At 37.6% G+C, this 15,049-nt stretch overlaps 1 protein-coding gene across 1 annotated transcript; it reads left to right on the top strand.

Moving 5' to 3' along the window:
* Positions 1–2,406: 2,406 nt before the first annotated feature.
* On the top strand, positions 2,407–10,694 carry PCGF5 (polycomb group ring finger 5; the record flags this gene model as incomplete). Its single annotated transcript, XM_010188884.1, has 5 exons — positions 2,407–2,555; positions 3,220–3,318; positions 5,510–5,599; positions 7,477–7,536; positions 9,837–10,694. Coding segments are annotated over 5 exons (446 nt in total), but the record flags the coding sequence as incomplete, so codon positions are not given.
* Between the last annotated feature and the right edge of the window lie 4,355 nt (positions 10,695–15,049).

Raw genomic sequence — 15,049 nt, 5'->3', positions numbered from 1 at the left:
TTGAGGTCCCTTCCAACTCCTAATGATCTGTTATTATCTAAGATCTGTGAAAAAAAATCCCAAAACTTTCAATTTTCACATATCCGAAAAGGAAAAAAAGAAAACAAAACAAAAAACCACCACCAAGACATATCTCAGGCGTTGGTGGCTCCATGAGGAGAGTGGTTACTAGAGAGAATTCATGGATGATGATTGGAAACATTCTGTGGTACAGAGGAAAAAAACCTTCATTGTGCCTCTCCAGTCTGAGCTGGAGAAGAAAGAGGGCAAACAGCTTTACATTGATTTATGCTCTGGTGATCAGTTTTATGCCAAACAGCTGAGAAAAGCACAGGAAGCAGACAGTTTCCAAGGTTTGCAAGAAAGATGGGGAAAAAAAGAGACACTAAATTTTGCCTTCAGGGAAGAGGGGTGGCAGTGAGAGAGGAGTTGGTTTGTTTTTCCTGTTGTCTGTTCTGGCTTGATGCTTTTGGCCTGGAGAATGCTTTTTGGTGAGCTTAAAATTTGTTTTTTCCTTTCTCTTTCTTTTTTACCTTGTGTCATATTAAACTTTAATATTATGTCTGTAATGGACCATCACATTGATTTCCGCAGGCTGCCTGTACAAACGTCATTAATTCTAATATCTACAAGGATTTTTTTGGTAAATAGTCTGGTGCCGTTTACGCAGAGGAGCATTTGAATTTCTATCAGAATAAATACCTTGAAAGATGCAATCTTTTTTGTGTGTGTCCCTGTTTTTGGAATAATTTTATGATTGGAAATGTGCTAATTTTCCTGTTTCTGTAGTTTGTTTGCCTTTCAAGACTTTTCAAACTGCGTAACTAAATCTTCTTCCGTTACTCAGCAGTGATAACTGTTGAAAGTTGTGGATGTGTTTGCGTTGCTGAAGAATCTGTGAATCGTAGGCAGACTCCTCAGACAAATGCTTGTGACAGGTAGACTGTGCCTGCTTGAGTAAAAGAATTTGTTTCTTGGACTTCCACAAAAAGAAAGAAAAAACAATCTGTAGTTTGGGACTGCAGATGCTGTTCATAGCCAGATGATAGGACAAAATGTATGTATGATAGACATTCAACTAAATTTGTCAGTATCTAGTAAGGACTTGTGGACAAATCTTTTATAATTACAAGAAAGAAAAGTAACAAATGTAGCTTAAAACTCATCTTGAATATGTAAACTGAACAAAGCAAACTAACTCCTGTGGCTAGAAATTTGGGCATCGCTTGATATTTGTTAATGTTTTAATGCTATTACCTTTCATCTCTGTTACCTTTCATCTTAGCCTCTCCTGAATTACTTTAAACGTCTGTGGTAAGTGTAGGAAAGCAGCAGAAATTGATGTTAAAGGTCTTCAGGAAATGCACAAGTAGCCTGTTGAAGTTACTTGTGATAATGTTTTATTCCAACAGAGAGCAGCCTTTGTTTTAAATCAAAATAAGTAAGTTGGGGATACCAAAAAAAATCTTTACAACAAATGCACATAATAGGGTTATTGCATACTGTATTCCAGATCTGTAAAAATTACTCCATTTCATTGTATGGTTATTATTTACAAACATTGTGGCCTTATCTAGATGTGCTTGCTAGTCTTAAGATTCACGTGTTCAGCTATGCTAAAAGTTTGCTAAAAACTTATGCTAAAACTGTAGGAGATGGTACCTTTGCTGAAGAGTTGGATTTTTAAACCAGGAGTCAGTAGCACACATAGTAGCATCAGTTAAGAGAGGTAACGTGGTGTGTATGGTTATATAGGATGTATGCGCTCTGTCAGTAATGTGGGGAGCGCTCCTTTTTTTAATTACTTTTTATTTTTAAAGAGGAATAAGTACGTATATGGCTATTTAGTTATAAAATCCTTCTGCAGAGAGATACATGGAGATGTTACAATGATGTTACTTAAACTAGGTCGAAAGTGGATGAAACTTCAGTTTAATCTCAGTTTACTCCATGGTAACATTTCAGGAACTTGTCTTCACTAAGTTACTGAGGTAGACAGTCAGTATGAATTGGTTACCTTTGTTACTTCGGTATTTTTTGGCAGTGAACTGCCATGCCGTAAGTGTAGGTTTGCGTGGCTGCGTGGTCTTGATGCATGTGCAGAGTTTTAATCACTGGTCACAAACAGAAGTCAGCAATAACCATTAGTGGTCTATCAGCCTGATCTTGTTTTGTCACATAGAAATCTGTTGTTTGCACTTTCCGTGAAAATTTCAGTAGTACAACTTTGTTTTCAGAGAGTTGTAAATTCATCGGTTTAAGAATGCGCTGAATTAAAATTGTATAAAACGAATTGGAAAGAAAAACGTGCTCTTGAAAATGAAGTATTACTTTAAATACGTGTTTGTTGGTACTGTGACTTCTAATTATTTTATACTTAAATAATATGATCTTCATGTTTTACAGATGAAAGCCCAAAGGCTGATAAACCCAAAGCAGATGAGGAGTGTGATGAGAATGAGGAAGATAAAGACTATCACAGGAGTGACCCACAGATTGCTATCTGCCTAGACTGCTTACGCAACAATGGGCAGTCAGGAGATAACGTAGTCAAAGTGAGTAGTAAACATCATCTGGGCTGTTGTTATTGTCGGTAGAACAGCATCTTACAGCAACCGCCGCATTTTATAACCACTGACGTTAACTGTAACGTCCATTGAGTCCGTTTATGCTGTATACAGTAAGAAATTTGTATCTTCCTCACTATGGAGGAGTCTTAGATCTCCAGCTTTCCTACTGAATCAGAACTGTTAGGTGCTGGATCACAGAATCTGTGGTAACAGATCACATCTCAGGTTTGTAGCTTCCCTGTATTTCATCTAGATTATTTAAGGATAATTTTACTTTCTTTTTCTCTCAAGGACTGAAGACATTCTAAGAAATTTAGCATCCTTTTACCACCAGTGTAATTAACACAGACACTCAGATCATTTAAGTTCTTATTTTGGTAGTTTGGGTGTTTGGGTTGGTTTTTTTCTCTCCTCTCTTCTGTATCTTTTGGAAATTTCTTTAGAACAAGAGATGAGTTAAATGAACTTGCTCGTCATGTAAATTTTGGAAAAAGTGAACAAAGGAACCTATGGTGCCATTGTGAATTAGAGGAAAGCGCAGTAAAATTGGTTACTGGTTAAAAAAGAAAAATCAATTCTTGCACTAAAGATTGCTTATATGCTCCAAATTTTCTAACATGTCTTTTCTGTTTCGTTGCTGTTGCTTTAGGGTTTAATGAAGAAATTTATCCGCTGTTCTACTCGAGTGACCGTGGGAACAATCAAAAAATTTCTCAGCTTAAAGTTAAAACTTCCAAGTTCTTATGAGGTACATTGGAAAAAGCAATGCTTGTATTTTTATTTCCCTGCAAAGTACTAGTTTTTTATGAAATTTAATCATATTAAAACTTGAGGAATATTTTTTTATCCCAGTCACTAAGCACCTTTCAATGTTCCAAGTTGCACTTTCTGCCGTTAAATGAAAAGTGATCTGAAGTTGCTAATGAAAAACTGATACAGTTCTCGTATCTTCAGGTTGCTGCTCACTTGCGAAGGATCAGATACATTAGGTTTTGATATTTTTATGTAAAAAAAGTAAATCAATGCTTTCTCTTTCCTTGGCGGTAATAAAAAATTCAATACAGTTTTGGGCTAGTAGCTGCTGGGGAAAACTATCCATACACCAGATTACTCTGCAGTTTTGTTATCTTTAGATGTAAGAAAGCACCCTATAATTCTGGAGAAGTGAGGAGCGGTACCATTTGAATCTTTCAAAATGCAGATACTTTTTTTTGCACCTTCTCTGGAATTCGGTGGCATTTGATGAAGAGAGTGTCTGCTCCGTGAATGATTTGAATGTGGCCAAGACTGTTTCTGGGGGGATTTCCAAACGTGGTAGAAGTTGGGATGTAAGGTGGAGTTGGGAAGTGTGAGACTTCTGTCCCTGCTTTCCCTCTTGCTAGGGATACAGGAATTTTGATCTCGGCACAGATTATTTCTTCAGCCAGTTCCCTTACAGGAGTCGGTGACTCCATGAACTGCACGGTGCCTTTAGCACAAATCACAGAATCACAGAATCTCAGGAGCTGAAAGGGACCTCGAAAGCTCATCCAGTCCAACCCCCCTGCTAAAGCAGGATCACCAGACCAGGTCACACAGGAACACGGCCAGGCGGGTTTTGAATGTCTGCAGAGAAGGAGACTCCACAACCTCTCTGGGCAGCCTGGGCCATGCTCTGGCACCCTCACAGTGAAAAGGTTTGTCCTCATGTTCAGATTGAACCTGCTATGCTCCTGCTTGCTCCTGTTGCCCCTTGTCCTGTCATTGGACATCACAGAGCAGAGCCTGGCTCCTTCCTCCTGACACTCACCCTTTAAATATTTATAACCATGAATGAGGTCTCCCCTCAGTCTCCTCTTCTGCAAACTAAAGAGCCCCAGCTCCCTCAGCCGCTCCTCATAAGGGAGATGCTCCACTCCCTCCATCATCTTTGTAGCCCTACGCTGGACTCTCTCCAGCAGTTCCTGTCCTTCTTGAACTGAGGGCCCAGAATTAAACACAATATTCCAAATGGCAGCATCCCGGCTTTGGTCAGGGGTGGGGCTGAGTTAGGTGGACAGATTATTGCAGAGCTATACGCAGGAGCTTGTCGCAGTGTCATGACATGCAGATGAGCCATTTTGATGTAATTTAGTTTTGTTAATTAGGTTAAGTTAATCTGTCTCTGGCACCTTTATGGATTGTGTTACATAATACCTGCGTACTTCAAGTTTTTGACGTTTCTTTTTCTCTGAAAAATAGAAAAACATTATGGCTACAGGAATGAAAGAATTACCTAACATTTTCAGTGGAGGGTAAAAGTAAGATGCAATAATACACTTTAAACCTGCCATTTTTCTTAGCGAGATCATTGCCTTTTTTTTTCCTTGTCTTTATTCATTGAATGAAGACTCACGTTTGTATACTCAGAAATAGACTTTCCTTGTAATTTATAGGTGTTTCAAAATATTTTTTAGAATTACTGTTTCATTTATTTAAAAAAGTTGAAAATTGCAGTACTTGTGGTTTGTATCTGTTGAAAGAGCATTGATGTAGCAAGAAGGCCTTCAAAACACAGCACAAGGCTTTCTCTCCAAACAGGTAGCACGTATTGTTTTGTATTCTAGGGAGTTTGTCTTCTAGTGATTTCGTTATTTTGTAATGATAGGACTTGTATTAATTCTCAGAGACTCGCTTAAGAGTTCGTTTAGACATTAAAATTTTTGAATCCCTTTGTCTTGGTTTGTATCTGTTGAAAGAGCATTGATGTAGCAAGAAGGCCTTCAAAACACAGCACAAGGCTTTCTCTCCAAACAGGTAGCACGTATTGTTGATAAATTCTAGGGAGTTTGTCTTCTAGTGATTTCGTTATTGTATAATGATAGGACTTGTATTAATTCTCAGAGACTCGCTTAAGAGTTCATTTAGACATTAAAATTTTGAATCACTTTGTCTTACTGTTGGTTCTGTTGTATTTCAAGCTGGATGTACTATGCAATGGAGAGATCATGGGGAAGGATCATACTATGGAATTCATCTATATGACGAGATGGAGACTAAGAGGCGAAAACGTAAATGCTGTTACATTATTAATAAACTATGTTTTGGTATATTTAATATAGAAAATATACATGCTTTTATGGCTTGCCCCAAAATGTATTCTATGACCCTTTAAATATCCCTATATTTAAAAATGTTTTCCGGATTTCTTACGTTAAACCCCATAAGTGAAACCCTGCAGCATGTGCATTGGGTAGATTCTGAAACTTAAAAATAGTGGGTATTTGAAGTTTACATGCAAGTTCTGCTCTGAGTTTCTAATCAAGTATCTGAAAACCCAAGCACTTGTCCTTTTTCTGCAAATTTGCTTTTAGTGACTTTTTGAGTTACAGTCGTTGGGGAATCTGCATCCAGCAGTTCTTTATCAAGAATCTGTTTTATTCAGTCACTAAACTGAAAAATAGCACTGAAAAGATACTGGAGAAATGTCATTGTTTTGTTACTGTTTCTGTTAGTCCTGTACCCATGATTCTTGGATATGCTGTATAACACGAGTATCCAGATAACGCAGCTAAATCGGTTTTTCTTGCTGCATGTGTCTATTTTAAAATTGCAATATTTAACCTATTAAAAGACATTTCTTTCGGGTTTGATACTCAGTTTGAGTTAGCAGCCCTTCTATTGTCTTGTATGTTTCATGGGGTTTTTAGAAGTCATATCCCCATTTCTTCTCTTTCATACCTTTGTTTGTGTGTGGCTGTCGACTGTTCTTCACTCTTTATTGCTTTGTAGTATATGCAGACTTGTTGTCTGTCCCTACCAGTGGAGGCTATATTGGAGTGCAGCTGAAGTTAAGCACTTAACATACCTCAATATACTGATCTGTAGAAAATTCCAAACTTTCTGGTATCTTTTTCCCATAATACTCAAAAGCACTGAGGCACAAACAGAGAAGACAGAGGATTAAGCACACTGTGGAGTTCACAAGTTTCTTAAAGCTTTACCTTAATGTAATGTGGGGGGGATAAATTTTGGAAGGATAGATTTTGATAGGAATTAGAGAAGTTAATGTATATAGGCAAGTATTCATTACGTTCGAAAATCACATTGCACTGAAATTTGAAGATTGCTGAAACCCAAATATTGCACCAATAAGGGAACGTTCTGCAGTATTTTTTCCAATGCTGCCTTGGAACCAGTGGGTGTTTGCCTTGACATCTATTTTTGTGAGCGTTAGCTGTACTATTAGGAAACGCTGAGGCAAAAATGTAGTGATAATGGAATTATTCCATGACATTTAATCCTGCAGCTCCTGCCTACAAATGGAGTTCCAGCAGTTGCATTGGTTTGGAAGCAACAGTAACCGTAATCTCGACAAAATGGACATTATTTTTACTGACTTAAATTTTTCAAAAATTTCAGAATTGTCGTTTTTAACATTAAGTGAATGTGAGAGTTGGCAACTCCGGATTGCATTTGCAAGTTACGTTTACATGCATATAGCGTAGGCAGATATGTGTTCATCTTTTCCTTCATGTAGCTTTAAACCACTCCCCTCAAGTCAGACGTGACAAACTAAAACCTGTAAAAATTACGTTTTTTTTTATAATTTTGTTTTCTCTAACTGTGTTGGGTCTTGTTACAAAACAGAAGTTGTGACGATAGTTAATTAACAATCTCTTCCTTTGGATGAAGATAAAGTAAATCCATTATCTCTGGCTCTGGTGCTATTCACCATGAGCTTTTACTGGCACACCTGTGAACCTTATGAGAGGTAGAGTAGTAAAGGAAAAATACCAATTTATTCATTAGAAAAGTCTTTCCTGCTCTAGATAAGTAAATTAATTCTAAGCTTTACTTTTGAAAATTTAAAAAAACGTTGAATGGTGAATGTATATGTCCAGCTGTGGATGCCTCTTATCTGATCAGAAAATCATCTCCTTCGCAGTTTCGGTGTCAGAACTGCTCATCTTCGCAAGTCTGCTCACAGGATGGCACTTTTTATCAGGTAAGAGGCACTCACGACTGTACATACTACAGTCATTAAGGTCCCATCAGCACTTCAGATGTAATCCGAGGTGTGGAGTTTTTAGAATTCCTTACGACAGAGTGCTAAAACTGAACAAGGCCTGAGCATTTTTGTTCATTCAGAGAAAGCTTTATCGAATGAGTAAGTAGAACCCATTCTAAAGGTTTAGGGTTTGGGTTTTTTCCTTTCCATTAACCTATTTATCTTTCTGTTAGAGAAATATTCTCTAAGCTGATATCTGCATCAGTCTGGAAGGATTATCTGCCTCTTCCTAGCTCAGAGTTCTAACTAGTAGCACTGGCCAGTCCCTGACAAGGGATCAGAACTGAAGAATGTGCATCAAAAGAGGCTACATTGGTTTCATCTCTTTATGGCAATTCATATGTTTGTTTTAATGGAGTAAAGAACGTTAGATTTTTCTAATACTATGTTCCTTTCACATCTTTTAAAATTAGAAGTGAAATAATGCCTTATGTCTAGAATATAACAAACTAAAAACTTCCAGAACCTGCAGACTGAAGTTGATTTCTAAATGTAACTGATCAAACTGGTTCATACCTGTATGAAACAATTTTTCAGTTTCCTCACTGAGAATTTTCATTGGAATCAATTTGTAAAAGTTACTTTGGAACTTTGAAATAATGTTTTTGCTTGAGCAAAAAATTAAAGTTAATGGTAGAGGGTCACTGCCCACCATCGATAGGATTGACCTGCTGCAGTCATGCCTCCTTCAGTGCTTAAAAGTGTTCCAGCATAGTGCATTTTATTTATACAGTTGGTTAGTAATTTTGTTTGCAAAAACACTGAGCCTCTCTGGTTTACGTGGCAATTTCAGTGAGGTGACTGCTCTGTCTCTGCCTTTGTGCACTTCCGATTAGAGCTGAGTACTTTTAGAGACAATTCATGTAATCAAAGTGAAAAACATGTGAAATAGCATTTAAATAATAAGGTAGTCTTATCCTATGCAAAAAAAAATCAGAGACCAAGCAATTTATGATACTACCAACGTATGTTTGCTAATTGCACGTGCAGACCACACATGGTGCTCTCTGTCTTCTCTCCTAAATGCTCCTGCTGCTGTTAAACACCTCTGAGTTCGTGTTGTGATTTCTTTGCACTACAGTTGGTAAATCCCCAGCAAGTACAATCACGTTTAGTTCTGGTGATGGCATGGAAAGTTTATGAAGCTCTATAGGTCTCTGCAGTGATACCTTTGTATTTTGGTCACCGGAGTTCATCTGTATTGCATCTGAAGGATGCAGTAAAACATTTCTGGTTTTAATGGTAGCTTCTGTAATAATCCTTTGTAGCTCCAAATCTGCAATAAAAAAAGACTTAAATTAGCTATATTCCTCTGCCCTGTGGCAGAGAGGTAGTTAAGCCCATTCAGTTGCTGAGACAGTAAGATTTTCCTGGGTTTTGTGCTATAGAAAACATCTAGTATCTTAATGAAGTTAAGAGATGAACATCAAACTTAAATGAAACGGTGACAGACTGAAAAAATGGCATTTAGTGAAACATAACTTCCAGCAGCAAGTGCCCAGGTATTCCAGGTATGTGCACTTTCTGGAAACCCTCCCATTCCACAACAGTTTTGTCCAATTCAGGGGTCCAAGCAGTTGATTTGCCATTTTATTTCCAGTAAGAACTAAAAAAACCAAATTATCACTAGATCAGAAGTTTGCATTTAGGGGAGAAGTTAGCCTTCAGCTCTCAGAAAATCAGCTGGCAGCAATTTCACCTGATTTTATTTTCTTTTGCTTTTTAATAGCAGAGTAGTGTGACTGCCATTAACTACTAGTATAGCTATGGAACCTCTGCATGCATCAAAATAAAACAAAGTACATCATGTACAAATTGACTTTGTTTTCAGAGAGCATGTAGAAAGTTTTTAGAAAAGATTGTTTTTCCTCAAACACAGCAGCAGAGAAATAAGAGGAGTTGATTGAGCACTCCCAAGTGTATTCGTTGTAGAACATAAATTATGAAATGTATAAAAGCAGATACAGGAATTTTATATTAATGACAAGTAACAACAGCTAACTGACTTAGAGATTAAATATATATTTGCAGTACAGGTATGGATTTGACTGTTGAAATGTATAGAATTATTTCATACAAATAAAACTGATTGCCATATACACGTGTCTTAGAGGTAAGGTCTGGTTGTTCTTAACAGCAATCTTTAATTGCATTTTCTTTGTATTTTTTATGAATTATGTCTTCATGTTTTCTCGTTTGTTTTTTTGTTGTTGTCTTTCTCTTGCTTTGATTTTTAGTCTTACCCTATGGTACTTCAGTATCGACCTAGAATTGACTTCGGGTAGACCAAAGGGCCAGATCCCACTGAGACGAATCCTGCACTATTTGTTTACCCATCGACAGATTGCACAATGAATGGATGTGCCTGGATTAGGGGGACACAACCAGATTTTCAGCATGCAAATAAGGACATTGTCTTTCTTAAAACTGTCAGTTGCATCTCTGTTGTTCCTATTAGAGCAAGCCAAGTGCCATTCTGCTACTGAAACGTGCATAAGATATTTGTGTATCTTACGAGTGTGCTGCAAATCATAGCCAAAATCATGAAGTGTACAGTCAAGATTCAAAAACTATGGAATATTTTTGCTTGCGTGTTAGAAAATTTTTCTGGTCCTAATACTGATTACACTAGCAAAATGGCAGAGTGCTCATTCCATGTGGTGTTGCAGTTTCACAGACTTACTATTTTACTGAATATTGTTGTTTAAATCATAGAGTACTGTACAAATACCTAAGGATTATACCTTGAAAATATTTTGTATAGAAAATATATTTAGAAGAGTGGTGATTGGGCCACTACATTTTTCTTGATAAGCTTCTCATGGGTCTAGGTATAGCTCACTCATGAGTGTGCAACAGTCCTTTTGCAGTGAATGAAGATTAATTACCTTTAACAGGAGATATAGGACATGGTAGTTCAAGACAGTAATTTTAAATCTTCTAAAGAGATTCTGCTAATGTTGCTTAAAAGCATCGCAGCCTTTGTGTTTGCACTTTTCTATGGTTTCCCTAAAGATTGGAATTTGGGATACTAGCTATTTTTGGAAAATGCTTCTGGTCAGATTACATTTCTTCTAATAAAGCCTCCATAAACAGGAAGTCAAAAACGTGTCTACAGAACAAATAAATTTCACTGTAAGATTCCAACCAAGGCAAAATTTTACATAATTATTGCCTTTTGTAGTGAGCATTTCCTTTTAAGGTTGGTTGGAAGTGTATGGTATGCTAAAATAAAATTAACACGTAGCTTTAATTACATGATCTCTCTCGTGACTATCTGGAGTTTAGCATTCATTATAGAATTGTTCATTCATATTTCTATAAAATTAGAGGTAGTGCAATAATGAAGATAAGCAGTCTGACCAAAATAAGTGTTCAAGTCTTCTTTTTCTTAACACCCAATAGTGCTAGATAAAAAAGTGATTGTTGCCTTAGGTATTGCGAGTGTGATGGTTCTAGTATAGAGTGCTTGTTGAGGTTTCTGGTAATGTTGCAGGGAGCATACTAATACCTATGTTTTCTGTAGTCTTCCATTGTCTTTGCTCTGCTTAAAAGTCAGCTGAGTTTTCCACTTCAAATTCTGTGGAGATACTTGCAGTTCAGTACCTTTATGTAATTTCTGCTTAATACACACCTGCTAGTATTGTAGATAATTACTTGCTTTCTTATGCCTGTTGCGTACAGCAAAAAGGAACCAAATCAACTTTTCAGAAGCTACTATAGAGTGAACTAATCGTGGGTAGATAAGACAAAGTGAGAGTTCTATCTTGGGATCAAGTACAAAAGATAGATGCAAGGCTGTGACTCCTTTGTAAACTTGTGTTCGTGTACATTAGTATGTTTCTGAAGGAGAAAGAAGCATGTTGTGGATTAAATCTGGCCCCTTTAATGTTAGCAGGAGTTCTAACATTGATGACTTGAGGAATCCATACGTCTTCAGGGTGACTACTCCCACTGCACTCCAAAGCCCGTATGACATGCAGAAATAAAGATGCTGTTGGCAGCAGTCTGTTTAGGAAACCTGCCATTGCAGGTCGAGGTTGCACATATTGTGCAGGCGCCAGTGAACTTGGGGAAGCAAAGTGTTTAGGAAGCTGCTGCTCCTTTCTGCAGGCATAGTGTGCTGACTGGTACAGGCAGTGGCTTACCCACACCATAGGTGGGAAGGGGTGCACGTGCTGGCTGCAGAAAGCAGTTGTCTTTTTGCCTGTCCTGTCTGTGATGTGCTACATGACAGAAGAAGATACTCCATGTTGAGAGTGCTCTTCTCTGCATGGCCTCTAGAGAAAAATAGATTCCTTGTGTATACAGAAGTCCTCCTCATGGAGCAGCTTGGAAGAGCAGAGCACACGTTCTAATTGCAACTCATTCTTCTGTTTAGTATATGCAGTTGTTTTGTACAGTAGAAACAGAATCTTATTTGTAAATATTTACATGCACATACAAATGACACCTTACAGTTTTTATATATTTCACGTGTTTTTTATACCAGTATTTTCACTGTAGATTCACTTGAGATAAAACACCTGCTTCAGTTTCTCACTGAACTAATGGTAGAACTCTTAAGCATAATTTCTGCTTGCTTCAGGGGACAAATCTTCTCAACAATTGCACTCGCTGGTTTGCCAAATTTGAACAGACTTGGTTTAGAAAGAGAACATCACGTTATTTTTAATCCATTTTCAGTTATCTTACACAGAAGTTTGCTTCCACTTAACAAGACCCCTGAAATAGGACTACTTTGTATTTGCTTCTGAATGACAGCTAATAGAAGATTTGACTCATAGCTTTCTGTATTCGCAATTCGGAGAACCATGAATTTATCTTGATTGGAATTGGACATTGGTTTAATTCACGGTATCTTCTTGATGCAACTTAAAACTAGGTTGCAGAAGGCAAATCTTCATTTTAAGTATGGAAAATACTGGCAGAAATTGTTTAATATTCCCAGCTGAAAATCATGGCATTAAATACATATGATCTAGCCACCTACACATTACGCATTTCTGATCTGATGGCGTGATGCCTGAGCACTGGTATCGTATCATAGTTTTTGTAGCAGTTGAAGTGCCAGTGAAATACATATCTTAACAGGGTAGCTTGTATAACACAGGCACTGCCTTTTTTTACAGGAAATTTCCCTTCCCTATGGTGTGTATGTGCCATGTGTCCACAGATATGCACATTTGATTCAGTTGTGCCAATTATCTGAACAGCACAGTAATATGAGCGTGCAGGTTCTTGTGTGCCAAAGATGGGGTAAAGTGAAATGAGTACTAAGCATTCCATTAAAACTGCGCCATATGCCAACCTAGAGCAGTTTACTGTATGCAGTCACGCTTTCTGAGCATTTCCATGACAAAGTGTCACCACTGCATGTTTGTAAAGAATGGGAATGTGAAATAAGGATTTTATAAGTTGCTGCCACTGTGTTTCTATGGATTTCTCATACTGGCAGTACCTAGCTGCAGGGGAACAAGACCTAAAACAATCCTCACCACTACCTTACCTTGCTGTCTCTTGTTGAGCACATTTGGTGCTTGCTTTCTTTTCCCTAAAAGTGAACAGCTTATATGTGCTTTTAACTCTGGAGTAACTCATCAATGAAAGTCATAAGGAGCTGCTTCTTGAGCATAGCTGTGTACTGCATTTGTCCAGTAATGCACTGTAAGGTAGATTTTACAAGCAAGATCCTATAATATTTCAAACAATATGGAATTCCATCATGCATTACTACACTGCTCGTAGCGAAGGGCCTAGTCTTGTAAAGATATTTTTGTTTGGATGAAAGACCAAATAAGATCGCTACAATAATCCAAGTGACTCATCGCTGTAGTAGGTACTGTTCATGTGAAAGCTTCTAGGGTTTGGGTGCTAGGAGTATGCAGCACTAAAAGCACATTGTGCATACTCGGCGAGCTTGCAGTTATTATGCAAAACCAATTTCTGAAAAGTATTATTTTGACTTTACTAAATATGTTACATAAAGCAAAGTGCCTGACTATTAATACAGAATATCTTTTAAACCCTTTATTTGAGTTTGGCAGGGTAATATTTGCTTTTGTATTTTATCTGTGGTCTTAATGTTTTCAGCAAGAATATTTCATAAACATGCTACGTTGAGAAGCTTTCTTTCATGGGAAACAAGCAGAGAAAGAAATGTGTTCTGTTAGATAATTTAAAATTGAAGAGAACCTGTCTCAGCAGAAACTGTATGAAAAGAATTACTTTTATATTGAAATTATTTTATTTTCTGGATCTTGGTCTTTTTTTCTCCTTAGGCTCCAACAATTTGACTTGACTTTTCTTTTCTGCAGTTATCAGAAACAGTTGCAGTATATCTATAGGAGAAGAGAGATTGATCACATTCCCTTTAGATGGAAACTAGGCTCTTGTTCTCTGCTGCAGACAAAGTGATGATCCAGAGTTCCACCTCATCTCCCCCACGTGTAATCGTTAGACAGGACTTTGTGAGAGAAGGAAACAGTCTGTCCTTCTCTGCTGTTTTCCAAAATAACAAAATAGGCCAGGGGTTTAGTCCTTTAATTGAACCAATTAGAGTCGTTTTTATGGTTTTTTTTTTTTATATTTTCATGTCACTGAAGACACCAAGAGGCACTTACTCCCCAGAAAAATATTCTTGGGAGGACTTGCAACAAAAGGAATAGCGTCCAGCTCAGTCAGGTACTGTGTCTGGTAGAAATAGTAGGGAACAGATGATTGTTCAAAGCCAGTCTTTAAGTCTCAGAATAAACAGATTGAGCCCTGTTTATCGAAGGGCTACATAAAATACTGGTCAGTTACCTGGACTGATCAAATTAGTTTTTATCCAGGAAAAGACCAAAGGCAGTTAAGTTTTATATGCCTATCCACAGCAAATATATGAACATAGAGGTGCTTAAATCACAAACTTGGTCCAGTTCCTTCAGCTAACCTAGACAGGCATCTGATTCCTTTGAAAATGCGTATCTCTTGCAGGATGTTACCCCTCTCATTTTACTTCATGCTGTGTTATTTTACTATTTATCTCAGTTAAAATGTCTGTTCAGGTACCCTCTGTCCTGTGTTTAGTTCTAGGCTCTTACACATCCTTTGCCCATTCCCATACCCCACCCCATTTCATGCTCAACAAGTACAAACGTTGAGGAGTAATGAAGGAGAAATTGCACACGTGGCATCAGCTCATAGGTTTGGTTCATCAGTCAGCTCTCATGGATTTCAGCAGTTTTCATAGTCAGTTCATAGCCAGTTTGAACAAGGTAATGCTTCCACAGGATGTTCAGCTAAAGATACTTGTTTGAGGAAGGGTTGCAGTCTACTGGACCACGTTCCAGGATGAATTTTAAGACACAAGGGGATTGATTCACCCTAAAGGCAATGTGAAGAGTTTCCAACTGTTCATTTACCACTGGTTTTATCAGATATGGGAAGTCTGGCCTTCAGACCTCAG

Source organism: Mesitornis unicolor, unplaced genomic scaffold (genome assembly GCF_000695765.1).
Source record: "Mesitornis unicolor isolate BGI_N332 unplaced genomic scaffold, ASM69576v1 scaffold1020, whole genome shotgun sequence".
Lineage (NCBI taxonomy): Eukaryota > Metazoa > Chordata > Aves > Mesitornithiformes > Mesitornithidae > Mesitornis > Mesitornis unicolor.
The sequence above is the reverse complement of the archived record's forward strand: the minus strand, read 5'-3'. Positions and strand labels throughout refer to the sequence as shown.